Below are 27,921 nucleotides of genomic sequence, written 5' to 3' on the forward strand. Positions count from 1 at the left end.
CTGCTAGTAATTTAAGTTTCAACTTCAGTGCATTTAGCACATCTACACTTCCTTCTGGCTTTTTTTAGGCCTTTTTGTAGGCTCTTTTTTTTTTTTTTGAAGGAAGGACATTCAGGGTTTGTTTGTTTTTTTTTTAAGAAAAGTGTTAAGCTTCGGAAAATGCTGTCCCTTTTTGAAACATCTCCTCTTTAAACTTTTCATGCTCATATACACAATCACCTAGAAACTTCAACCAGATCATCACATTCATTCAGCTTCTGTATCATTTTAATTTTTGTTAAACCACCATTTATACTACTACTTTCACAGACGTTTCCACAGACGTGCATTAAATGTAATGTTCAAACTCACAGTCGTTGATGTCATCACACTGGATTTTACCTTCATTTCCACTACATTAAATGATTAACAACTTTTATGTTACATCTGACAATTCAACTGCTTTTACACTTCAGATGTTGACTTCAACTGCTTTCACCTACCCATCAAATAAAACAACTGCTGTTACAGCCCACAACTGGGAGTCCCGTTATTAGGACGCACATTCATTTGTCAGTAGGACAAGTGTCAGTTTCTTTTCTTGACACTTCCATCTCATGACCATTTCATCTTCTGTCATAAGGTCCAACATTCGCAACTGTTTCAGTAAGACAACTATTTCAAATGTCTTGGAACTAAATGCAAATAATAGCAAACAGTGGGTATTTATTGTTGGTTTCTAATTAACAGTTGCCACACAGCAGTATTAAAAGAGCGCCACATTGTATAGCTATAACTTTGGGTAAAAAGTTATAGACCAGTTACCAGACTGTGTAGTTAGTTTTTAAATATCTGTATCAGCTGAATTTTACATGTGCGCAACATATAAAACGCCAGATTTTTGAGGCTGACGTTAAGACTGAGCTCTTTGACCTAATACCTGAAAGAAACTTTGGCATTGGCACTATTTCCCATTAATATGTGACTTGTATTGAAGCATTATCAATAAGCTCAATTAAAAACAGGCGAATATTGCCATGTGTTATTCTGCAATGATGTCACATTGATAGGTAAAGTTAAAATATTCTCCCTCACTGAAAGTCATGCAGATGACTCATTGGAACCATTAAGATCAGTCATCGGCAAAGAAATGGATAACAAGCAGTAAGTGATAAGCTCACAGGAGTGTGAAATATCTCCAATAACCCCCCCCCTTCTGCCCAAATTGCTCTTTCACCACCTTCACGTCACACTCCCCCTTCCTCTCTCTATTCTCATTCCCTCACTCTATTTCCCTCCCTTTCTCACTCAAGCCACGACTCGCACTCATTTGCCTCCACCTCTTTTTCCCCTTGCAACCAACAACATTCCTTCATCCTGAAACCTTTTCCTCTGTAACAAAAGCTGGAAAGCACACAGGGTGGCAATCTGAAAGAAACACCACATTGTCAGTTGTGCAATCGTGTGTGTTTCTGTGGCAGGGATTGACAGTTTGTTTATATTCCACACTCAACAGTGAAGATGTGATTGTGATTGTGATTAGGCTGAAGTCTGTTGCCATGGTAGCATGTGTAAAATCAGATTCAACAATGCCCAATATTGTGGGAGTTCCCCTCTCAAACACTAGTGAGTCATCAGCTGTGCTTTGGACAGAGAAACAGCAACATCGGTTAAGTGACAGAGCCGTGAGACATCAATATATGAGAAAAGTCTGTGGCCTGCCCACAAAAGTTATTGAAACAGTGGCTGGTTTGAGCCATTGCATGTCTGTAAAGAAGACGGAAAGAAAGAGGGTGGGAACTTGCACAGGGTGTGGACTTGAAAAGAGGGCGGGATAAAAGTGGGTGGACAGATAGTTTCTAGAGTTTGTGCATGAAGACTCTGAGTCTGAAATTAGTGTAATTGAGAGCCGGAGGAAATACACTTGAAGAGACAGAGAAGACACACATCCAACTGTAAGTCAAAGCTGCTTCTTCTATTTATTTATTTTTTGATTCCCTCTGCATGTCTTACTTTTCTAAAGCTGGTTAAAAATGTTCACACTGTCGTGTTTGAATAGGATCTGACTGCTGACTACCGTTTTGCTTCAGTATTTTTTTTGTTATATAACAAAAACGGGACGATGAGAAGCACAGTGAAGGAAGGTGTGTATTTGTGCTTGAGTTCACCTCAAACATAAATTTAACCTTCATAGGCAGCTTTTGCCCTTTTGGTTACTTTCAAGACGTGTTCCTGCAGCAGTTAAATGCTGCAGTGACTGATCTGAATGTTAAATCGAGATGAGGCACAGGACAGATCTTTAACCAAATGTATTCTATTTTGTGTACCAGATTAAAAAAAAAAAACAAAAACATGCCACATCCAGGCCAGGTCTGAAAACCCCAGCAGGAGCAGCTGCCACATCCCATGTTTTCAAAAGAGATTTTTGGGGGCGATATGATCAGAATATTTAATAAGTGTCTTTAAATTGCAGTGTCCAACTGCTGAGCATTCACTTGTTCCAGAAGTTTGTCTGTAGGAAGACAGCTCAAGAACATGACCTATTTGTGTTTGTTGCACTTCAAGCAGAGCTTATTCAAAGCAAATATTTAGTGAGCTAACCTTCTCAACCAATTTTAGCGGTCTGGGGTGAATGAAAGGCGGAAAACGCTGGTAGACATGTGTGGGGGTGTGATCACATGTCTTAGTGTACCCATGCACGCCATTTGTGTGTAGGAAGCGTTTTTGCATTTGATAGGTAACTGGCAAGCATGTGTATTGTGGACCCAGCCCTTGACCACTCCTTCACCGTGGAGAGAACCAGCACATACCAGATGTGCGTCTTTCTCCGTTCACACCCAGCGCAGCCTCCGTAGAGCATAAAGCCACAGAAAGATGATATTTTAATTAGAGTTCAGACTGGTCGAATGGCTAACTGATATTTCGTGAAGTGTTTAATGGTGTGTACACATTCAAACTAAAGGGGGATGGGCGTAGGCCAGCAGGTATTCTCTACAGTTATTTTAAGGAGTGGCAGGCTTCATGAACGTGCAAGGCAAGTCCCAACTCATCGGCTTGCCATGAACTTCCCTCCACAACACTCTCTTCCTCCAGACCAACAACATCCTTTTACGCAGGGATGACTTGATTTCTCCGTTCACAAATCACAGCTTCTGCTCTGCCTCTTTGTTACTCTTGATATGAACATTATCTCAGTCTATTTTCAGCTATTTCACTGGGAACGGGTTAGATGGAGCTCAAAGTAATTATAAGTTGTGAAGCCACACCCTGAGTGGGTGCCAGGTTCGGGCCTTTGCTTTGAATGTTTTCATAAAGACATGTGTGTGCATACATGCGTGTGTATGTGTGTGCTCGAAGCTGTCATTAATGGCTCCCCATCTGAAACCAAGCAGGAAGTGTGGAGCCTTTGTTGTGGGCAATATTCCATTGTTTTTGTTCTGTGTGTGTGTGTGTGTGTGTGTGTGCGCGCGCGCATGCATGCTTTTTTCAATAGGTTGTGTGAGTTCTCCAGTTATATTCATCTGGCATAATAAAGCCTGAAAAGCGGCGTAACAAGTTTTCTCTTTGCCCCTCCAGCACAGTCATCATGCTGATCCTCCTCGCTGCCATCTTTGTCCTGCATATCATCTGCATCATCCTCCTCCTGGTAGCTACTATTGACAATGTAAGTGAGACTGTTTTTTTTTTTATCTCCATTTACCTGTACAGTCCATCATTCCCCTGCTACATAGCTGTACTCCCTGAAGACACACTTGCCACAGCCTAATCCCCAACTTCCTGTCTAGATTGAGTGTTGAAACAGACAGTGGTGGAGAGTTATGTACGTTGCTAACAGGCTGACAGAAAGCGCAAAGACACGGCTGCTGTGTGATCAGCTGCTTACCTCTCCTTCATCACTCAAAGCCTTCATTCCTGCTCCGTCAATGGCCCACTGTTCTTCTCAGGGCCACATGTCTGACATTCCCGGATGACAGATAGGCCTGACCAGGGTTTCGTCACCCTCTGCAGCATCTCTGTGTGCTCCTGTAAACTGCAAGCAAGGCGTCAATCAGACATGTGCCGGGGCATGCTTTTCATAGACATGTAAATGTGCGACATTCTTGTAGTTAGTGTTGTATACCACAGTGGGGGGGCATTCCTCCGTCTGACTGGGCTCCCTTTGCCTGCAGCTTCTCGTCAGGACACAGGGTGGACATGTTTCAATTCTCTGCATCAGCTCCACTTTACACCCCCAAGAGGATGTGCATTTATGTATATAAGATGATTTCAAATGTAAATACTGTCTCTCTGCACTTCTCTTCAGGCCTGGTGGATGACTGACAATATATCTACTGACATCTGGGCCCGATGGATTCAGAAAGACGGAGTGTGGAACTACACCGAGCTCCCAGAAGGCCCTCACTACACACAAGGTAAGACCTGTTTGCACGTCTGGAGAGTGAACATGCTCAGTGCTATTTTGCGTGTTTTTATGTCATTCATTTTTTATGCTTTTTTTTTTTTCTCTCTTTATTCTTGATCATTGGCTTAAAAACTGCAAATGTCATCAAACTCAAAGTTAAATGAAGATATCTTTCAGCTTCTTTAATCTGCTTTATCGTGGCTGGGTAGGTGTAGTTTGATTCGTTTAGATTGACACCAAATGGAACGGTCCACTGTGGCTAAATCCTGATTGGTGCGCAAAATAGGTGATGTCACCTTTATGCAGGTGTGTTCAACAGAATCCTGTCACTCACAGTGAAACAGGTTTTTTATCAGACTCAGATTCAGTCATATCTGTTGACTGACATGCTGAATGCTGCATTCACGGGCCACAACCAGGAACAGGAAATGATACAAAGATTTAAGTGATTGAAACTTTTCAAAAGGTTTTGTTTTCTTGTTTAATCCTCTCAGAGCATACACAGGTAAATAAACTGGAATAAGTTTTCAGTTATCCAAATTATTATCATCATTGTAACTATTTTTCATTGCAAATTAAGATCTGCACAACTCAAAACGATGCTTTCAAGGAGATAAAATCAGTCGTAATCGTATGTCTCCACTCGTGATGTGTATAGATTAGATTGTACTGTTCCTGCCAATGAAGTGCAGCTTTACAGTTTCCTGGGCTGGTCTATATATTTAGTGAATATTTCAGACTCCTCATGATGCACAACCACACTCAGCATCTTCCATTGTCTCTCACTGGCTCCCCCTGCAGAGTACCTCCAGGCAGTACAGGCCAGCTCAGTGCTCGCCTGTATATTCTGCATCCTAGGAATCTTCGTGTTTGTGGCTCAGCTCTTCACCCTCGACAAAGGACGGAGGTTCACCATTTCTGGCATCTTCCAGTTTCTTGCCTGTGAGTATTTTTCTCTTTCTTTGTCCGATGGTGTCATCTTTCCTTCTCCCTTGGATCTTCATGGATGCTCATCTGTACAACTGTTTCGTCGTTCTCCGCCCTCACCTGTGCCCATGTTTCCCTCTCCCCAGGCCTGTGCATCATGATTGCAGCCTCTATTTACACAGACCGCTTCCACGTTGATGAGGCCGATGGTTGGTATGGACACTCCTTCATCCTGGCGTGGATTTCTTTCGTGCTCACATTCATCTCGTCCATCACTTATTTTGTGCTACGCAAAAAGACAGCATGAGGACACAAGACCTTGTTCCAGCCTGCCTAAGAAATTTGGTTGTATCTACTCTTTCAGCAGAAATCCAGGTTTAGTTCCAGTGGATCAGAGTTTATATTTGCCTGTTTTGGACATCAGATTTGATCTTTCGATGTGCAGCTACAGATAAAGCAAACCTGTTGATAATCACAAATACAAACTAGAGTTTAATTCAGTCTGCTTCCAGTTTTGGTTATTTCTGCACCTCAATCAATATAGGCTGAATTTGAGTGTATTTTCAGTTTTGGCCTAAATTTCTTCTGGAGGTGTAAGCATTAAGAATATTTTTGTTGTAGCTTCAAAAAAGCCTTAAACTTTATAAAGATGATGTGATAAATTAAAATCCAACAATGTGTCTTGCTTTTAACAAAAGCAGGTTGAAGAGTAAGAGCTGTGGTATTATATTTTTTGTTATGTACATTTATATATGGATATAAGTGTTTGATAAAAAAGGGTGAGTTTACTCGTTTAGCTTATAGTTGTTGGGTTTTTGTTTTTTTTTTTTCAATATTATATTGTTATTATTGTTATCTGCTTTGGTCTGACTTGTAATGCGACCTTAATTAAACACAGTGTAACACCAACATGATGCTTGCCAAATTTGTGTAACACTATGCAATGATAGAGAGAGAAATAAATTATTTTCGGTATTTGTGATTAGCAAAACATCAAATCAATTTACACGGCACACAGTACTATATGGCAGACAGCCTGCACTAATAGAGTGATCTCAAGAACCTTTTCCAAACACATGATGCAAAGTGTAATGCCCATCTGCTCTCCGCTAGCTGTAAATGCAGCTTTATACCACTAATATATCAACCTTTCATATCTTTCAGTCACACCAGCTCAACCTAATGTGACTCTTCAAGTGTGAGATATAATGTGTAAATATGTTTTGTTTCCCATAATGCTCCAAATGTACAATGCTGTTATTTTTGCTACTGTTGCTTGGCAATATCAGTGATTTTTACCACATTAAACCTTGGTTTTTATCCAACTGTGGAAGATATTCTTTATTTCTTTTCCATTTGTTTTGAGGTAGAGTGAACAGTAAAGCCCAAATGTTCTCACTACAGTGTTGTATTTCTGGTATAGGGCTGGTAATCAGATTTATTTTCTATAAAAATGTATATTATGATACATTTCTGTGTTTTGTTCACTCTCACTCTGAACACTAGTTGACTTGTTCTCCTCTGCATCTACATTGGCCTTCTATATTAGAATTATGTGATTATGATCAAAGGTAACTACACTGAGTCAGTGGACTGCAGTGTAAATTCAGACTACATGACATGACCATGACAAACATTTAACCATAATGCCAAGATGGGTGCAAGTTCTCTGGGAAACCTCAGTGTACATTGATAGTTCAGAGCGGGCTGTAGTACTCCTCCGGTCCATAACAGCTTTGCGGGATAGATAAGTGGACAGAGACAGATGGGGTTGCTGATGGAGAGGGGAGGGACAGGCGGTGGAATGGGGATGCCGGCGCAGGATGGGAGGGGGGAGGGGGGAAGGAATCCGAGTGAGGGAGAGGAAGGGACTGCGAGTGCGTGAGCCTGGGAGTGGTGGAGGGTGGTAACGTTGACGATGGAGGCTCATAGTATGGAGACAGGTGGGAGATCCTTGGAGGGGACGGGGGACAGGCTGGAGTGATGGCTGGGTTTGGAGGGGTGTAGTAAGGAGCCGGTGGCAGGAGCCCCATGAAGTTAAAGCTGCAGGGCTTGAGGCCCGAGATGCGCCTGGGCCCCACCATCAGGACCTTCTTGGTGTAGTTGTTGAGTGTGGAGACTCCAGCGGACATGCAGACAGTAAAGGCAAACCAAGCCACGCTGACGACAGAAATGAGAGAAACAGGAAGAGGCTCAATGGCAGGGTCTTTGTTGGTGTTTCATTTTTACTTGAAGAGAAGTTCTGACACTGTGAACCAATGAGAAAAAAAAGACACAGGAGCATAATTTGGGCTCCTGCAGAGAAGCTAGAAAACATGTGACAGATTGAACAGCAGGTGATTCGACTGATTTAAGGGCCTAATTACACTGCTCCATCAAAGTTGTGTTTTAATATTCAGTTTTGAAGTAAAATCAAAACTAAAGCCCTCAGTACACAATGGCGGAGGTTTGGAAGTGGGTGGGTAAGTGGACTGACAATTATAGATCCTTGCTACTCAGGCAGTGCAGTTTAAATCAGGCTCCGTGTGTCATATATGAGTCCACAGTGTGTGTATAGTGAACTCACTAGAAGGCCCAAGAGTAGCCATAACTGTGAGGTTTGAAATCCTCTGGTCCCATTGAGACAGTGGTTTGAAACACCTGCATAAACATCATGTGACCCACCATCCCAAGCAGCCCTGAGAAGACAGAGAGAGGGAATAACTGCGGATACTGATCATCCTGTGTTGCCACCGAAGTCATTCTGATTCCAATATCTACGCAAAAAAAAATGCCGTACCTCCCAGGACTGTGAAAACAGCAGCAAAAGCATTGAGCAGCTGGCCCCAGCGCTGCGTAGAGGGGAACCAGGCCCTGATGCACAACTGCACAGACAGAAGTATGCAGCTGATTAGCAGCAGGCCTATATACATGACCTCCATGGACAGTGACAGCCACATCATGGCTGTGGAGGAAAGAGGAGAGTTTGAGCACAAGGACCGATGAAAATACGATTTTAGACAATCGGACAGCCGAGACCAAAGCGCAGGGGAAAAAATAATCCATTTACCTTTTTCTGATCCTGGAGTCAGAGTGTAAAAGCCTCGGCACTTCTCCTCTAAAAAAAAAGAAAAAAGAAGAAGAAGAAAAAAAAAAGAGCACAAAACAAACAAACAACAAATGTTACTGGAGTCAACATAATAAGTATATAAGAAATAAGTATTTCTTATACTAAGAAGACATTTGGTTATTTATACTAGAAACATTTGGTGGAGAGCTCAGCATCCTTTCTCTTTATTGCGCAGATTGTATTGTACATCTAAATGAACACTGCAGTCAAATTACTTGGCTACCAGCCAGATTGATGTAACAGCACGAAGTGTTTACATGGCCTAAAGTAACTTAATGGGAGATTATAAGATTTGCTCTGTATTAATCTGAAAGGGTAGGCCATGTCGGGAAAAAACACAAAATAAGTCATTGTGTCTTATTTTTCATTCTGTTAATGTTTTTATTTTCATTTATTCGTTTCCACGTGACAGTAAAAATACTGTCACCCCAAAAATGAGTTTTTTCCACCGCTGCGAGTAATAACACTGAAGAAACCAACAAGCAGAAACAACCGATTTCTGCTGCCAGTTAAGCTTCTTTGTGGCTTGTTTACCAACGTGCCTACATGACAGCTGCAATAATCAGTGTATCGTATTTGCCTCTAAATAACGGTAGTCATGAAAGTCTTAGCCCACTTAAGAAAACAGACGCAGACCTGCAGAGCACAAGCAAATGTGGACACAGATAGAGAACAGAATTTAGAGAACACACAATCATTTGAACGCCTCCTCGTATGTGCTGATGGTGCTGTGGAGTTACGTAAATTAGTTACTGCCCTGGCAAACATAAAATTATATGAAAAAAATTATTAAATAAAAAAAATTATATCTTAAAATAAGTCCAAAAATGTTAACATAAACAACAAATTACTTACATTTTCTAACATTAACATAGAAATAGCCATTGAAATTGCCAGCAGATACAAAGCATTTGATCATCATTAGTATTTGCTGTTCTTTTTTCTGCACATCTGGGGTATTTTAGTCTGACGTAGATTTTCCTTTTTGCTTTGTTTTTGGACTCCACCACCCCTGGTCTTTTAGAAGCAGGTGGTATGATGTCAGTGGTTGAAAGCAGTGTTGAACAGATGAGTCTTGGGGGATATTTTGAATATGGAGAGTAAGGGAGAGTCTCAGATGGCTTGGCTTTAAGGAGTGAGCCTCAGTGGGTCAGCAATGGGGAAAGGCCTGTTGGATGGGAGGAGGGTTCAAGTTAATGAGAGCTTGTATGTTAGAAATAAATAAGCTGAAAGAAAACCACAATAACCTGATAGACAGCCACAATCTGCAAACCGATTCATTTGTAAAGTGATTCTTTTTTTTCTTAACCACTGTAACAAAAAACATACAACACATTTTACAATTCCTACTTAATTAATAGGTAATATTTTAGAATTGTTAGTTGCCACAACATAATTCAAACATCAATTCGCTTTCAGAGAAGAATTTAGGCCTCTTGGAGCAAATGCATATTCACATTGCCATTTCTTTTCACTACAGCCAGCGATCAGAAGGTTCAGCATTAATTACATGATGTTGATTGGTTTATATAATTGGCAACATAAGTCCATTTTAACTTTTGGCATGAACTTCTGTATCAGTCAAACTTAGTTGCAAATCAGCTGCAAATGAGGCGGTGAACATCCAGCTGATGTTTGTGAATCCTATTAACCTTCTTTTCTCTCTCTGGGTTTCTAATCCATAATTGAGTCATGCTGTTGATGTCTAAATCTCAGTGAGCAGAACACACACAAACAGTAATCCTCTTTGGGCTCAGCACATGCCCAAACACACTTACTCAAACACACATTTACACACACTAAGTTAACAATTCACCTCAATTCATATAATCACCTTGAATTTCCTGTCTTCCAGTGACCTGTTTCATTGTCTGTTGCACTCGTGTCACAGTTAACAATGCTCTTCCCTTCAACCTGATTCTTTGTGGCTCTTCATCTCACCTCGGGTGAATCATCCATAACTCAAAACATATCACCAGGGCATGCTTTTGAAATTACAATTATAGCTAATGAATAGCATAACCATGGCCACATTTGTTACTGTCAATGCTTCTGTTTAGATTTCTTTGTAAAAATCCATATTTCCCTCACTTATTCATTTTCTTTTTTAATCTGCATAATCCTTTTCAGGTTCTCTAGTGGAATGTGTGAGGTTTTACTCGTTTCAAAGAAATAAAACACTGCTGTTCATTGACCGTCCTTAGTTACCAGAATTATCATATTTCCAGCTGACTGGATGGAGAATTTATTTTCTCTCATTTTCATCATTTTTAAGCCCACCCAAAGAGCACAGAAATCAATATAATTCTCTTATGGTCAAATCTGTCATACGTCTACCTATTTTGTCCTCTCTCACCCCATGCGTCTGTGTAGATGTTTTCCTCACATGTGATGAACAGTCCTGTGTGAAAAGACGGAAAGACAAAGCGGTCGTCACCCGTCTCCCAGGAGAAATGGATGCTGGTGGAGTTGGAGACACCCGGAACAGGGATGCAGTTGCTCTGCTTGGTGGGTGAACAGAGTGGCTTCGGCACCTTCTGTTTACCTACACACCAGTAGGAGGACATGAGGGCAACACCACCCAGGAAGAGGGACACAGCTGTCTGGATAAAGGAGAGGCGAGGGGAACGCATCTGCTGCAGGAACGCCATCATGTAGGTGTTTAAGGACGGCTTGAATTAGATAGGAAGAGACAAAGAGACATGTCCAAACTCAGGAATGTTTAACAGTGGATATGGGTTACTTCCCTAGACTGAAAGAAAGAAAGAAAGAAAGAAAGAAAGAAAGAAAGAAAGAAATAAATAACCAGAAAGTAACACACCAGCACTGCATGTTATATATCTGACAAGCACAAGTTTCCATGGTTAGGCTACTTGACTTCAGATTCACCTTCATTCCTGTAGCCAGTGAAAATATCAGCAGCATGTCATTACAGTAGTCTCAGAGGAGAAGCAGCTCTGCCCAGTTGCCTGAGATGATTAGTGAGATGTTGGAAAGAAAAAGTGCAGAGGAGCCAGTAGTTTTACATGACTAATCACATCTAGAGTTCAAAGAGACTGTGACAGAAAAACCAGCACAACGCTGGTAATTGGTCACAAGACAGACAGTTAAATCGGAGAAAAACGGTTGAATGTTGCTCCCACCGTGGAACCTCTCCAGGAGCCAGATGCTCAAACCAAAACCTCTGAGCGCTCCATGTCACGCAGTGAATTAGATGTGAACCGAAGAAGAGAAGCACTCACCTCCTGCAGACTCTCACGTTGTTCTCCATTCTCTAATCAGGTGGACAAGGAAGGTGAAGGAAACATCTTGCACTGCTCCTCAACCTGTCTGTGCTCCACTTCACTCTTCATCAGATGGCAAGAGTGATGGAGGATTTTGGCCGTCACACTGACCTCTGTGAGAAGAGTAACTGTCAATCTTTATGATCCGAACCCAGCGGCCAGACACACACACACACACACGCACAAACTCCCTCCTCTTTAATCCATCAGTATAAATCCAAAACAGACAACTCTGTTCCATCTGTTTTCATTTTGATTCTCAGCCCTATTTTGATCTTCATTCATCTCTTCTCCTCTTATCTATCCTCTCTCCCAGAGCTTTCAGCCAGTGAAAGAACCCAACACTGTTTTGAAACATGACCTTGAAATGATGAATAAGTATGACAGATAAACACGATCACATTGCATAATATTACTTTGCTGCACTGCATGTATATGGCAACTATTTGACCCTGAGAGGCAGTGAGGGTGAGAGTGGGCTATTTAATTACTCCAGAGTCCAACAACCACTTGACTGCTAAGGTTTTACGGTTTTGCCAGGAGAGAATAATGCATAAGGACTACTGAAACCACGAACAGATCAACTCAAGTAGCTCTTCATCAGCCTGTCCCATCTTGTTCCAAGAGTTCATTTGATTTAATCTGTTGGTATTTCTCATATATATATATATATATATATATATATATATATCTGTCCTTACTTTTAGGCATTTAAGTCATCTGTCCATTCATTTAATCTATCAATTGATGGTTGTATATTTATTGTTAGCTATTTCAATATCTTATTTTAATATATTTATTATTCAAGTTACTTGCTGTTTATTAATCTTAGCTACTTGAACTGTTCATCAATTACATTATACCAGTTCTTACAATTTGTGCCATTTCAACCATCTATCCATTACTTTTATTTATTTCAACCACTTATACATTAGCTATTTGTTTATTCATGTTTAAGCAATGCCAACAGCTGCTACTTACTGCACACTAGTTTGGCGCTGTCTAAAATCAATTGTTGTTGCCACTAATCTGTTCCTTCCACCTTCTGCACCTGTGACAGCTTTAAGCAACCCAATATATGAGATTTTGCTCAATAAACTGATTCCTATTTGATGAGCAAAGGTCAAAGTTCAATTTGTGACATGTTATTGGACGTGATTTCTGTTATGCTTTGAGAGGCTTTGTTCAGATTTTGAAAGCAAACATCAACTCGATTAACTGATTAGATTTTGTGGGCTCAAGATCAAAGGTCAAGGTCACAGTGACCTTACATCTTATGATTTGCGTCAAGGGTATTCCAATATACATTTTGTACAAATGATTTTCTTTGTGTGTTCAAAGGCTACCATGACTACACAAAACATGTTTTTGACCATAACTCAGTAACCATAATGAATTACAACTCATAGAAACACCTGGTACAACAAGTTTCAGGCTGGGGATCGTTGTTGACGGAGAAAAACAGTCTGGGCGTGTACAAACTGTGTCTGTGTAGGTTCTCATTCATCCTGGTCATAATTATCCAAAGAGAAGTGAGCTGAGAGCGAGAGGATATATAGAAGTCCAGCCACTCTCAGCTCAATGCTCTTTGGGTGTAAGGCGCCCTTGCCTGAAACGTTGGCTGGGGTTGGCTCCAGCACCCCGTGACCTGGATGAATAAGTGGTAGAAAATAAATGAGAGCGGGAGAGATGTGCAGAGGGAGGAAGAACTCTGTTAAAGCAGAAAAAAAGAAATTGGGGCCAAAAATATCAGATGAAACTGAAACAGGTTGTTTTATCAGTGCAACAAAGGCAACAAAAATAAGCAGGAGCATACTTGAAGCATTTTTAAGTGTATTCATATTTCATATACATATTGACAGGTTTCTAATACAGCATGGTTTTGATAGTGTAACTGTCTTCTCAGCTTGATTTTTTTTTTTTTTTTTTACAAGAATAACAATAAAAAATGATAAAGACAACACCATGTACGACTCACTTTTATATTTTATGGCAATGCTTCTTTTGAATGAATTTTGCATCTCCAGATCAAATCGCTGCTGTTTCACTTCAGAATGAAACCATTCAAAAGTACTTGGTTAGGCTTTCTCCCACTGGCCAGTACAGTTGGCCAATCACAGCCACTCATATGACACTTCCAACAGAGGACTTCAGTTCCAAAGATGTTACATTGCTGTCCAAGGGACTGACACCGGCCAGTCGAACGTAACTTCCTATGTAGAACATGAACACTTGTGCACCCAGTACATAATTCCACAACAATGAAAACGCCTCAGTGTCCTGTCCTCCATCTTTTTCCAGTCAGCACGGTTAAAGATGGCAAGCGCATATTAGTCCATAGTGTCATCCCCTCCTTTAACAAGGCTCTCTCCTTCTCTTTGCACATTACAAACATTTTGTACTTGAAAAATAAGACTGTCCATCTGATTTTTCATGAATACTATCTGTACCGTAAAAACCCCAGTGATGAAAAATAAGAACACTTTTCAAAAGGATCAAAATGGAATCAAAGACCCAGATATCAGCATTTTTCCACTTTCTCTCACGTGCACATGAACGCACGCACACGCGCGCACACACACCCACACACGCACACACCTCACTCATACACATGACTTTTGAAAGGCAACAGATGTCCGTTCTCCAAGGCAATAATGTCTTTGTGGCAAACTCAACCCTGACATTCCAGACAGTATCACTCTGGCTCCTCCCTTTCCAGGAATGGGAAAAAAAAAATAAAAATAATAATAAAAAAAAATGTTTATATATATATATATATATATATATATATATATATATATATAAAGTGAGATACATCCATGTCATTTTTATGAGTAAATACTAATGAGGATAAAAAATAATAATGATGACTAAAATAATAATGTGACTGTCCTAATATCATACGATAAAACACTACTTGCAAGAGGATACAACATTCTCGCCTTTTCTTCTGTGGGTTTGACACCCAGCTTGCTCCTGTTAAGCCTCTTCAAAACAAACAAAAGATAACCTGGGAAAAAAGGTAAATGATAATACAGGTGATGATGAAGTATTTAACACGTTGAGGGTGTCTGAGAAAAATCAAAGTAAGCCTAGGGAGCAATATTGTTTCTTTTGTTCTTTAAAGAAAAGTTCCTCCGTCAGTCCTGACATCTCTTTATTCCACTGCGACCTTCGTAGTTTTTTTTTTTGTTTTTTTTTTTTTTTTTTGTAGCTCTGTTCCTTTATGTTGCATGTCTCTGTGGGCTTTTTTTTTCTTTCTTTCTTTTTTTCTTTTCTGTTTTTGAGTTAAGAGCAATAATTCTCTCGGAGGGGTGGGGTCTTTTCCCCATTGTCTTAAATGTAAATAATGCTGTTTCCTGTGGAGACATCGTACATTCCCTTTTGTTGTCACAGATGCCAGTCCTGTCCTTTCACATTGGGGCTGCAGCACAAAAAGGTTTCTCTGTCGTCTGTTGTCCCAAACTAGCCTAGGAAAGGAAACACAAAACAAATAGATGTAAGCATCATCACAAAGACACAACTTTCACATAGTGCACACCTTGGTAAAGGCACCGGTTAGTTCTTTTGAATTGGCTCCATAAACATATAATTATAGGTTTTATTTTTGTTATTGCCACACATTCTGCATGCATTGTTTAAATGTACATGTGCAAGTTAAGTCACACACTCAAAATATTCTATTGTGTCTGATTCAGTGATATTCATTTTCAATTAAACAGCTGTTACCAGGTAACAACTGAATATAAAAATATACTGGGATGAAAATATGATAAGATAAAGAGAGGAGAGAGAAAGTTGCTATAGACCAAAAGTTTTCTGTTGTCATCTTGCTTAAAGAGAAAGAAAAAGGGAGGAGTGGTAAGGCTTTAGTTTCCATGAAGAAAGCCTGGGCTGAAAATGAGAGTGACAGGGCGCGACAGAATGAGATGGGAGTGAAAACATCTACACAGATCCAAGAACCAACCAATAAAGCATGGAAGTTATGCTGCTTCGGGAAGTGAAAAGAAACAGCCTGAGGAAACAAATTTATCTAACATTAATTAGAGACCAGTTTCCCATCACACAACATTTATTAGTAGTGACAAAACATTCTGGTAATGAGGTGGAGCTTTAAATCAGCCTTGTGTTATTTTATATTACATGCCTCCATGCAGTAAGAACAATTGTGTTTTCCTCTCCAGACACACAATTCTGGTACATCTGGTACAGGCGTGTAGAGCCTCCCTTTTTTTCAAAGAATAATTAACAGTAAAGATGTTTATGGATAGCCCAAATCAACTTAAAACTCATGCACACACACAAACAAAAAAACATGCAACTGAGTGTGAACTTACAGCTCCCAGACTCCTGTGTCTCTTCTTCCTCTCCGTTTCTCTCAGCCTCTCTCTGACTGCTCCAGGTACATTGACTTGGCTGGCCGGATGCTCTGGGTAAACTGAGACCGAGAGAGAGAAATAAAATTGGTAGTGATGGAAATAATTGAAGACTACAAGCTCAGTGCTGAAGACCTAGAGCTGCTGAAGTAAAAGAAAAAGGAAAATTCCTCAGAAGTAGGAAAACCAACCTCTCCTTCTTTACCTTGTGCTTCGGACATCGCAGCGAGAAATTATCTTCATTGAGAGAACAATCTAGAGAGAAGAGAGACACAGTCAGCTGTCAGTGCTGTGCAGAGACTGCATCAGAGCTCTTCGATGCCAAAATACTGCATTACACTGACTCGCATTACACAGAGCTGTTGTATTCAGTGCGTCCACTCACCTGCTTCAATAGCGCACAAGTAGTGATAGCGGAGTGTACAGCCTTTACTGTAGCAACCCAGAGTGGAGCCAACCATCTCACAGTATGAGCAGCTCTGAGTGGAGACAGAAAAGAAGAAGAAATCAATACATCTCAAAACTATAATAGACAATGAAGATCAGCAAGGGGGCGAGAAAAATGATAAAATAAAAATAAAATGATCAATAAGCACGATTAAACCACAGCAGCAGGAATAAAAAAAAACTGTAAAGCTGAGTTATCCCAAAACAAAACGGACAATAATCTGAAAGTGTACATACTGTATTTATATTTATCTACACATCTTAAATATTTTTCTTCTCATTTTTTTCTTACCTTTCATCTATCTTCTTTTTTTTTTTTTTGAAACTGTCCATGCTTATTGAACTGCTGCATCAAACTATATTCCCTTTGAGGGATAAATGAAGGGTTATCTTAAATCAAATAGGTTCAGAGGTCACTCACTGTTTCTCTGGCACCATCTAGTGCCTCCTGCAGGCCATACAGCCTCCCATTGACAAGGTACACTCCACTGGTCCACACTATACATCCTTCGTGGACCCACAGCTCCTCCGGGTCCATGGGCATCTGAGGCAGTTGAGCAAGTTGCGCCAGGGGTCCAAGGGAGTCCAAGGCCGGTGGTGGAGGCTGGAAGGGTAGGGATGCCTTACTGTTGGATGGCACCATTCTGGGAGAATCATCACTAGATTTGTGTCTCCTCTTAAACCGAGGGTGTGAGGTCAGCTTCCTGTGCTGAGGTCGCTGTTGAGCTTCATCTGTTGGTGGCTGCAGCTGTTTTGGCACCTGCCTCTGTTCAGTCTCCTGGTCTGGCTCTCTCTTAAGCTCAGGGATGGGTTGGATATCTAGATTCATGTCCCAAGTTAGTGATGATGTTTTACTACTGGTGGTGGTGGTGGTGGTGGTGGTGGTGAAGGAGGAGGAGCCAGAGGAAGAGGAGCAGGCGGAGGAGGAGGAGGAGAAGGAGGAGGAGGAGGTGGTGGTGGTGTTACTGAGGTTGCTGGCCACATGCATCATCATATCCTCTCCAGCAGCTGGTGAAGCAGTTCTAACTGGAGTGTTCAAAGATGCTGGGTTTGAATTGAGGCTGATGGCAAAGTCACTCTCAGTCAGAGGCTTATTAAACTGAGCCTCTTGTGTTTGGGAGTCTTGGCTGGTGCTCAAAGTAATTGAGCTTATGTCTGAATTTGGTCCTGTTTTGTTTGTGCCTGTGGTTGCTTGACATTGTCTGATCTGGGGCTGGTTCTTGGGGAGTTTTGCAGCATATTCAGCTGGATAGAAAGGTCCATAGAGATCTCCAAGGTGTTTGTAATTTGCCCATTTCTGACACAGGCAGCAAAGCAAGCGGCCGGAGTGATTGGTCTCTGTAACCACGGGTCCTGAAACAACATAGCCAGATGAAGGAAGCGCTTTTCCTGACTGAAGTGTAGTGTCCACTTCATCCGTGTTCCTTTTCTCTGATTCTCTGTCTTTCCAGGACAACTGGGAAGGAAGAGCTGAGGTCAGGAGGCAATCAATTCCGGTCCCCCCTGGTTTCGCTCCAGCCACACTACGCTCTCCTTTCATCTTGTCCTCCTCAGCGTTTACAATGGTGCACACTGCGCCAATCTCTGGTATTTTTTTTTCCACATGTATGTGTGGAACAAATGGGCCTTTTCTATTTGGATCCAAGAATACTCTGTTTGAGCTGGGACTTCCTCCGGCCCCTAAGGGTGTGTCTGGGTCATCTTTTGCCACCGATGGTGTTGCTGCAGCTGCCCCTCTCCTCCGCCTTCTCTGTCGCCCTCTTGCTTCTATTGGCCCATCTTCATCTTTGACACCTCTGCGTCGCCGTCGCACTGGTTTTACCTCAGTCTCAGGCTGGGTGTCTTCACTTTCACCATCCACTTTCACTACTTGTGTTAAAACTGGTGGGGCCAGCGGGGGAATGATTTTATTGTCTGGCAGTGGGGGTGCAGCAGGGGCTGGTGTGCTGTTGGACGTCTGTACTATCTGTAGAGTTGTAGCAGCAGCTGGAACTGGAGCAGGTGGGGCTGGAGGAGCACTCAGAATTGTGTTCTGTGCCGGGACTTGAGTCTGGGCCTGTGCCTGGGTTTGGGCTTGGTTCTGGGCCCGTTTCTGTTTATTCACGCTCCCTACAGGTCTGCCCTTCTTCTTGCCAGATGGAAAATAGCCTTTAGGCACAACGTTTTCTGGGGGCTTTGAATCTTGTGGTGACAGACTGGACCTCCCAGAGGATATCTGATGTCTGTTCAGCATGTGTCCTTGAGCCTGGCCATGGTGTGGCGGGGTGGTTCCATAGTAATCACTGCCAGGGTAATCATCAAATCCCATGCCAGATTCCTGGAGTTTCTGTCGCAGAAGGTTAGCAGCAGACTGCTCCCCTCTTCTTGTCTCAAGTTGCTGGTAAGTGTTGGTGAAATGTTGAATATCTGACAGGGCAGATGAGGATGGAGGTGGGGAACCCTGAACTGGGCGTGGAAGAGGTGGAGGAGGGGGCAAAGGCCCGAGCAAAGCAAAATCTTCCTTGTCATCAGACCCTGATGCCACACTGGCCCCTAATCCAAAGTCAAAGTCTTGTTTGAGGGCCTGAGATGTCTGATGGGGATCACAAGGGTAAGCAGATGGAGGTAAAGGCCCAGTATCATCAACACCTCTAAAGGGAATCATGTCATTTAATGAGTGACTTTCATCCATGTAACTATCATCCCCTCCTGTAACCCTAGGGAAATGTGCTAAGTCTTGGTCCTGTGAATCATTAAATGGTGGCATTTCTGAATGAGAGAAACCTGGGTAATGATTTGACTCATCATCAGCATGGCCTGCTGGCTTTTTAATATTTGGTGTGATTTTCTGCACTATTGCCTCTAGTTTCAAACCTCGTCCTTTCCTGGGAGGCAAAACCTTGGCTGGAGATAAAGGTTGTGAATAGGTATTCTCTCCGGTCAGAGGGGAAGAGAGTCTGGGACAGGGAATGTCTGAACTGGACGAGTCATCTTCATTGTGATGGCTGGACTCGGACTGGGCCCCTGGCGAGTGATGTGAATTTGTGGCAGCCCTCTGCTGAGATGCATCTTGGAGCTGCCTTTTAGCAGGAATAGGTGAAATGAAGGAACGAACTCTTCTTCTCAATATTAGTGGATTTGTGTCTCCAGAACCTCCAGTCTTAGTCTGACGTGGCATGTGTGGTGGAGCTGAGTTCATGTCAGCAGGAGGCTTTGTGGAGCTGGATGGAGGTGGCGGGCAGGGATGTTTGGTTTCCTCTGCAGCTCCTCGGGGGGCCTCAGGCTCAGCAGCATTCTTCCCAAGAGTCATTTGTGGTGCAGCAGGTCCGTGTGGAGCTATTGGAGTAGGAGGATGGGGGAGAGGAGGAGGAGGAGGAGGAGGAGGAGGAGGAAGAGGGGGCTGTGTTCTGTAGTAAGAGTCTCCTTCTATCATTCTCAGGCCTTCTCTTCCAGAGTGTGCTGCCTCCCACATTTTTATATCAAAGTAAGCGCTTTGATGATGGAGAGAAGCCTTGGTTGTGTGTTGTTCGCCAGGCATGTCGGTTTGGGAGAGCAACCTCTGCCTCTGTTCTGACTGGCCCACCTTAAGTCTACCTGGAGAAGACCCAGGCTGCAACATCATCTCCTTAGATTGCCTGTTCATTACCTTTACCCAGTCACTCAAATCGTGTGGGTGATGAGGCAGGCCACGAGGGTGAGGATACATTTGAATCTTATTTGAGGGTTGAGCCTGGGGGGATAAGTTGTGGTATGGATGGTGGGAGGGAAAATGAGGGTTGCTTCGTGGCATTATATTTCCTTCTCTTGCATCTCCATATCGATACCCAGGAAAACTGCTTCCGCTGCCTGTTGATAAATCAACACCATGAAGATAAGAAGGATGCCTTGAGGGTGAAGATAGAGGATTAGAACTCATAGGGTGAGAAGGCAAAGGGGAAATATCTACACTACCTCGCCTGTAGGGGTCAGCATTCATTACAACAGATGAATGAACAGACTTGGGATGATATTCGATATCCGTATCATTAACTCCACTGCTGCCATGATGATCAGTTTGTAAATTTATAGTGCCTGGGCCAGCCTCTTTTGACAGTGCTTCCATTTTCACCACTTGTTTCTCTCCTGTATCCTTTTTACTCAGATCATTGCCTGCTGCTGGAGAGGAAAATGGCTGTTGAATTACAGAGGCTCCACTCTGACTTTTCTCCCGATCTCTCTCTCTATCACTTTCCCTGTCCCTCTCTGGTGTGCTGCGTCGGTTTGGCGACACATCACAGATGACAGAGCGTCGCTCTGATGGGGCTAATATGGAGACTGATGATTTTTGAGATTCAGTTTGACCAATGCTGCCTGTTAGAGGCTCTGGTTCCTGCAGAAGAAGCTCCTGCACAGCAGAGGATGGGGTGGACACATTAGAAAACACTTTTCTCTGTGGAAGAGAGTAGTCAGCTAAGTTAATATGTTTGGCTAGGGGTTGCTGAGACTCTGTAACTGATAGTACATGAATTTGAGGCCCACCCACTTCAGGTTTTTCAGCATTTTGCAAAATCTTAGCATTACACACTTCTGCCTTTACAGAAGACTGAGGATCAGTGGTGAAATCAGGCTCACTCCCATGCCTCAATTTCGGATTTGAGGACTTTCCAGAGCCGCCAACTTGGGCAGAATGAGCTGAGGTCTCAGTTCCTCCACTCTGCAACCTCATATTTTCAGTAATGCCATAAGCATGTTTGGTTTGAAACTGTTGTTGAACTTGGAGATGGGCAGGAAATGCCTGCTCCGGTCTCCCATAACGCCTGTCCAAATTGTAACCTTGAAGAACCTCTTGTAAAAGGCTGGGAAATTGTTGCATTTGTGAATTATCCTCGTGAACTTTGCCTCCTGCTCCTTGACCTCTCTTCACTAAACCCTCTGCTATGGAACCAACATCTTTTGGATGCACAGGGACATAACCGGCTTGTGAGTGTTGGTAACCTAAGTATCTGGAATTTGATTCCATTATGCTCGCAGCACCAGCCCTCCCTCTCTTCTTCATTGACAAATCTGAGCCATATGTTGATTCTTGGTAGCCATATTTATTAGGTCCAGACTGGGGAGGATTTTGAGGCCGTCCAAAATTTGATTTCTGGTGATGGGAAGAATACACGCTCAGATCAACTCCTTCCTCCCCATTGTGACTGCTTGGCTCTTTTAAAGTCTGTTTCTCTTCAATAGAGTTATCTTGGGAGAGCTTGGTTTTCTCAGTCTGACTTCCCTCAGACCGAGCTGACACAATCACACCAACACTACTGGCACTTTGCTGTTCCTCAGATGTGTGCTTTTCTTCCATCTGGTTATTGTGTAATCTGGATGCAGTGTGCAACCTATTTTCTTTGTCCTGACCATTTTGTGTATTGACTTCTCCATCTTGTTGGCTGTTGCCTTTCTCTGTTTTCTCACCTGCACCTTCACTTTCATTCTTGATGACTTCATTTTTAATGTCGGTGGTCTTTCTGGGCCCACCTCTGTTGTCATTATATGTTAAACCAGGTTCTGAGACACAGTTCAGCTGGGGAGGAGGAATACTGGATGAGATGGATGAGGGCAATGAGGAAATTGGATGTGTTGAATGTGAAATTGGGCCACTCTCTAATGTCTGACAAGCAAAGGATGGAGATGATGATGATGAAGGAGCAAGAGATTCATTTGCTTTTGTTTCAGAGACACTTGGTTCTTTTGATGGTGAATCAGATTGGACTGTTTTGACATTTGATGCTTGCCCAGTCTGTGCTTGGTTTTGATTCTGAGGTGGAGGGTGATAGCCAGTTGTTTCAGATCCACTGCTTGCACCACTCATCTGCCTCACTCTTCCATGTTCCCCCTCAGAGAACTGTTCCTCACGCTCCAACTTTGTCCCAGATGAGCCTCCAACTGAGACAAAAGAGGAATCTTCATCAGCACCAGGATCTAAGCTGGCACCGTCACCACTCCCCACTGCGCTTCCATCTTTCACTGTGCTGGTACTTGAGGCTGCACTTGCATTACGACTCCTTGGTTGCGATGGGGGCACGCTATGGATTGCCTGTTGCGCCTGTGCACCATCTCTCTTCTTCTGTGAAAGCACTGTGTCAGTGAGAAGCATATGCTGAACTGTGTTTGGTAAATTGGCTACTTGTGAGCTCAAGGCATTAAGACTATTCAAGCCCGTATCCTGTATTTTATCAAGTGGAGAAGATGAATAAACAGAGGAGCCTTCCTCTCTGGATCCAAGTCCTCCACTCAGCCCCATTTTGTTGCGGGCTGCTGAAGGAACGCTGCTCCCTCCAGCTGAACTCACGCTGTGAGCTTTTTGACTGCCACTGCTACCACAACTACTAATGCTGCTATTGGAGTTGGGTGTGGGACTTAACTGAGGCATGGTCTGCACTAATCTGCCATGACCATGGCTGCTACGGGGATTTGATGCTGGAGGATGCGAAGGACCATGACCTGAGGGGTTTCCATGTGCCTCTGAGACAACCATTAAAGGGGAAGGAGAGGAACTACAGCTGGGGGAATGCACTGCAGAGGCAGCTGGAGAGGGGTTGGATATTGGGCTAAAGTTTTGGTTGATCTGGGTTTGCTGAGCATTGGGATGCATTGGGGATTTGGCTATTTCTTGAGATGCTGCTTGAGGTATACTGGGATTGGAGGTTTGAAGATGTTTAGCATATACAGACCCCGAAGATGGGCCCTGGTGCTGCATCTTGAGAGAGTTGTCATAACCTACCCCTAAATTGTGCTGTGAGTTGCGGTGCTGTAGTGTGGCCTGCTTGTGAAGAGGATGCGTCTGTGGGGAATATCCAGGATAATTTGAAGCATGGTAACTCTGCTGAACATTCTCCATTGGCCCCACATTGTTAGCAGCAACTGAACTGGAGACCGAGTTGGAACTGGAGTTAACACTGGGAGAACTGTTGACTTTGGGATCAAATGCAGTGGCAGCAGCCCCATCGAGATATCTCTGCGGAGGGGGGCTGTACATTCCTGATGACCCTGTGGTTGCTCCGCCCTGTGGAGAGTAGTGTGGGTACTGGGGGGTCATTCTGTGCCCAGAGTGTGGATAACTCCTATGCTGCTGTCCATGGTGGACAGCTGGGAAGGTTTGCCCATGCTGACGGTGCTGCATCTGAGAACCTGGCACTGACTGCATTGCAGGGTTCTGACTCATATTGTATTGGTGAGTAGGAGAGAATGCTCCAGCACCAGCACCTCCACCTGTACCAGCACTGGAGCCATAGTCAACTGGATACGGTGACATCAGGCCAGACGATGGAGTAGAGCCAGATCCAGCATGCCTGTACTGGTGAGGTAAATGTCCATCAATATTCGGGTAACCAAAGCCTGCCCCATAACCCATACCTCCCCTTCTATGCCTGTCCTTCCCTCCCATTGAAAAATAATAATCCATGGCATCCTTCCTGTAAGGGTTGTTACTGTTGCCACTGTGAATGCTACCCTGTGTTGGTGGCGCTTCCACAGGTCCTCTATTTCTTGCGCTATAAGCAAGCATGTGGCTGGCTTGAGTGGGGTGGTGGTGGCCTCTGTGCAGGCTCTGTTGTTGCATCCCTGCATAATCATCTGTCATCCTTGGGGAAATCTGGGGATCTGCTGGCTGAGGGGGATACGGGGGTCCCCCTCCACCTCTCCCACTGAACCCATGGGGGAGAGAGGTGGGAGCTGGACTGTTAGAAAAATTCTGCATTGTTTTTTTCCCCCAAGTTGGATCAAAAATGGAAATATCTGTCAGTGTCTATCTCTGGGAATGTTTCTGATCAGAAACTGGAAGGCTTATGGCAGTAACCATAAATGACAAAGGGAGTCTATGGCCTGGCAGTAAAACAAGGAAATGCTTTTGAAATCCACCAAAGAGTTGAAGCAGAGGAATATATATCGCAGATGTTTTGTAGCAGAAAGTTTTAAGGAAGCAGAACAAACAATGAGTTTATCAATATATAAGAAGATCCAATGGTAAAAAGCTTTTGTCAATGTAATGGTTGTTGTCAGTTTTTCCCCCCAAAAAGCGGTTACTTAATTACTGGATCTTCAAAAAAATAAATTTTTTTTGAAGTAGGGGAAAAAAATTCTAATGACACAGGTTTCTACTGCAAAAAAAAAGCTTAAAAGTGTGCAGTCATTCCCATTAACCTGAAGTGGTTTGGCACTGAGCAGGCAATGATATTGTGGACAACTGACACACCACCATGCAAGATGATGTCAAATGCCCTTAAGTGAATATGCTCCACTATAGTAATGGCTCAAGCAAGCAGAGCTACGTTGGGATTATACTGAGTTATGATCCAACAGCATCTTGTGCAAAAAAACAAGCAAAAAAAAAAATAAAATCTCAATACAACGATTGAGACCGAGTTCCATCACAGCAATGCTTCAGTTCATCAACACGTATGGCCTGACTCACACTTATGTGAGAAAAAACCTGTGGCAACAGAATCAAAAGGTCTGAGTACAGACCCTGACTAAACACTCCCAGAGACAAACACTCCATTGATAGTTTCATCAATTTGTTGCCGCAGGATGTAATATTTTTGGAGATATTTTTTTTCTTGCTCATTCCTTTGATAGTACTACTTTCTTTTGACTTTTTTGCTACTATATGTATTCATTTGGACTGTAGAGGTCTTTGGTCCCTATTTTTTGATCGCTTTCTCTTTAACTGTGTTCAGATTCTTCTTGGTGTGCTCCTGGATCTTCAGCATGTAGCCATCTTACCTTTGTCTTTTTCTTTCAACCATCACTTAATTCTACCTACTTCCATGGCAACAATTTTTCCAAACGGAGGGTAATCCATTTATTCCACTTTAGATCAGTCAATGCAAGCTCTGTTTTTCTGTTCTGTTCTCTTCAGTATTTCCACGTGGATAAGTTCATTTTCCAGGAGTTGCTGACCAGAAGCCTTCACAGCTCTGCAAGCACAAAAGATGAATCAAAAGCGTTAGCATGCAAAAATAAAATACCAGTTTACCATGCCTTGTGTATTTTTATGACAACATAATTATAGTGAAAATTAAACTATGATCCCACAATATAGATTTTGAGCTTCCAATTTTCTGATTATTTTTAATTTAAAAATATATCAGTGGTAGATGTGAAAAGTTTACCAATACAGGTACTAACCAAATGGATGAAATACATTTTGAGACTTTGTTTAGGCTTTGTTCAACTTAAATTATATACAAATTGCATTACAGTACGTTGTCGATGCTTATTGGACAAGAAAGAAACTCTAAGCTCTAAGGATGGCATGTTACATATTACAACAGCATTTTGCACTAAGTGGACTTACACTTACACTTGCACTTACAAGGACTATCGCAAATATATTAACCAAACCAATAAGAATGTTTACTTTATGTCCTTGTTGGATGTAATACCCATTCACCTCCTTACTTCACTACTTAAAAGGTTTGCTGGCCTCATCTCAGTGCTCCTGTTTTAATATTCACCATGGGTACAGCCTTTACTGTGGTTGAAGCCTTTACAATACACGCCTAAGCTGTCTCTTCTGACTGATAACAAACACAGTTGGTGGAGAGAAAAGTGGGTTAGCAGCAGCATGTAATTAAAGCTACACAGTAACATGGGCAAGGACACAAACTTTCTTCATATGTAAACAAACAGCATCATGGAGTCAGGACAGAAGCAGCCCATCTCCCATCTCATTACAAGACTAACTTGAGGGTATTTAACTTGTTTTAATGAGCTTGAATTAGTATAGATGACGCTACCTTTATGGGGTCAGTGCCCATAATTGCTGTGTGACACACATGGGAATTGTCTACTTCAAATACACTGTAAAATGGTTAATCACCCTAAAACAACTTTGTGGTGACTTGTCTTTAGTGTAGACTTAATCTGCTCTGCACTGTTTATATTACTAAACTACTCACCTCACCGGTGTGGTTCATCATTAATAATTATCAATTAGTGTGGGCTTATTTTCACCAATGAGGTTTGTTATTTTTTCACCACAAAGCGAATGATTTTTATTTATTTTTTTTTGGGGGGGGGGGGGGGTGAAAAACCATGTGATGATAGCTTGTAACTCAAATGGGAGACAGACAGACAGACAGACTGCAGCATCAAACAGGTCTTTGTCACAGTTCAGGGTCAGGGACAGTGTCCATCAGCCCTCATCCACATTACTAATTAATCACAGCAGCATTCACAACACACACCACAGCGCAGCATTAATGAAAACTGTCTCAATGCAGTCTGTCAGCAAGTCAATCAGTTGCACTGCTGCCGAACTGATAGGATCTTACGCAGCCTTTTTTTTTTTTTGGTTTGTTTTTTTTGGGGTTGCAGATAATGACCAGACGCCAGCTCTGATGTGTCTGTTTTACCGTCTCGGCTTGTCATCAACACAACACTGGCTCCAGTACAATAGCCTTAGCAGCTACGTTAGCCTACAGCAAGGTATACGCATTACAATTAGCTCTGTGGTGCTGCCTCCTTTAGCTCTGTGGGGTTAGCGTTAGCCAAAATACCACACATACTGCAAATTAAATATGCCAGCGAAGTCGCGTATGTTGGCAGCTAGCTAAGATACAACCACCAGTTAGCATCTTAGCGAGCCAGCTAATTTGTCTTGATTGCATTATGAGAAGCGTCTGAGGACGGACACAAGCCGACAGGGAGAGCAGGCTAAAGGCTCCGGGCAGCGAGCAGCGTTTAGCTACAAAACAGAGGTGATTAGGTGCAGATGTTTCCCCCCTCACAGATCCACTTGGGCTCTGAGGAAGCGGGGGAGCTAGCATAGATAACGTCTACTAGCCGGAGAGCTGCTGTGGGTACTGCATCAGAAAATGATCATCGTGCAGCCTGACATTTTCTCCCCGTATAAACAGAGCCGGGGATATGCTAGCTAACATACTCGAAATGCATACCTGAAAACGGAGCAATACAAGGCCCCTCGAAGAGTGAAAGGCTGTTTTGTGACAATCCCGCTGCTGTGGCAGGAAACCCCAGTCTAGAGTCGACCGCTCCGCCGCTTTTCCCTCACCCGTTTGAGTCCAGACAACCCCGACCAGCGGCGGCGAAGTCGGGGGGCCCGTCACGACACTCAGATCCCGGGCCTTTCTTCCGATCCCCCCTTTTTTCTTTTGTCCTCACCTCAAAAAAATGATGAGAGCAGAGCACAATCGGGGTGCCTGTAGGTCCCGTAACCAGTGAGGTCCATACACCCCCGCCCCCTCCCCTCTTGTTCCCTCGCCTCTCTCTCCCTCTTTCACACACCGCTGAGGTGATTCCACCTATCTGCGACTAAAATCAAATACATTCCTGTCACACAAGCCTCCACTAACACATGAAGATGTCACACGCCAATTTCCGTCATTCAACTGCATTTGCATGCCTTCATCAGTAGCTCGACCTATTCGT

General features: G+C 42.9%; 2 protein-coding genes across 3 annotated transcripts; one reads left to right on the plus strand and one right to left on the minus strand.

The window, feature by feature from the left end:
• The first annotated feature begins 1,787 nt into the window (after nt 1–1,787).
• On the plus strand, nt 1,788–6,638 carry emp1 (epithelial membrane protein 1). Its single transcript, XM_029508133.1, has 5 exons — nt 1,788–1,934; nt 3,556–3,643; nt 4,283–4,391; nt 5,183–5,323; nt 5,455–6,638. Exons 2-5 carry the CDS (start codon nt 3,566–3,568, stop codon nt 5,613–5,615), a joined length of 489 nt encoding a protein of 162 aa, XP_029363993.1. The 5' UTR covers nt 1,788–1,934; nt 3,556–3,565; the 3' UTR covers nt 5,616–6,638.
• An 8,243-nt stretch (nt 6,639–14,881) lies between these two features.
• On the minus strand, nt 14,882–27,921 carry tcf20 (transcription factor 20). 2 transcript variants are annotated; one of them, XM_029508198.1, is made up of 6 exons: nt 27,429–27,921; nt 16,946–25,445; nt 16,463–16,556; nt 16,283–16,332; nt 16,039–16,139; nt 14,882–15,171 (listed from the first exon to the last, which is right to left on the minus strand). In XM_029508198.1, the coding sequence occupies exons 2-5, from the start codon at nt 24,224–24,226 to the stop codon at nt 16,080–16,082; spliced, it is 7,485 nt and encodes a 2,494-aa protein (XP_029364058.1). In that variant the 5' UTR covers nt 24,227–25,445; nt 27,429–27,921; the 3' UTR covers nt 14,882–15,171; nt 16,039–16,079. The 2 variants fall into 2 exon arrangements, with proteins under 2 accessions (XP_029364058.1, XP_029364057.1); XM_029508197.1 differs by having other exon boundaries at nt 16,269–16,332.

The sequence above is a fragment of the Echeneis naucrates genome, chromosome 8, assembly GCF_900963305.1.
Source record: "Echeneis naucrates chromosome 8, fEcheNa1.1, whole genome shotgun sequence".
NCBI lineage: Eukaryota > Metazoa > Chordata > Actinopteri > Carangiformes > Echeneidae > Echeneis > Echeneis naucrates.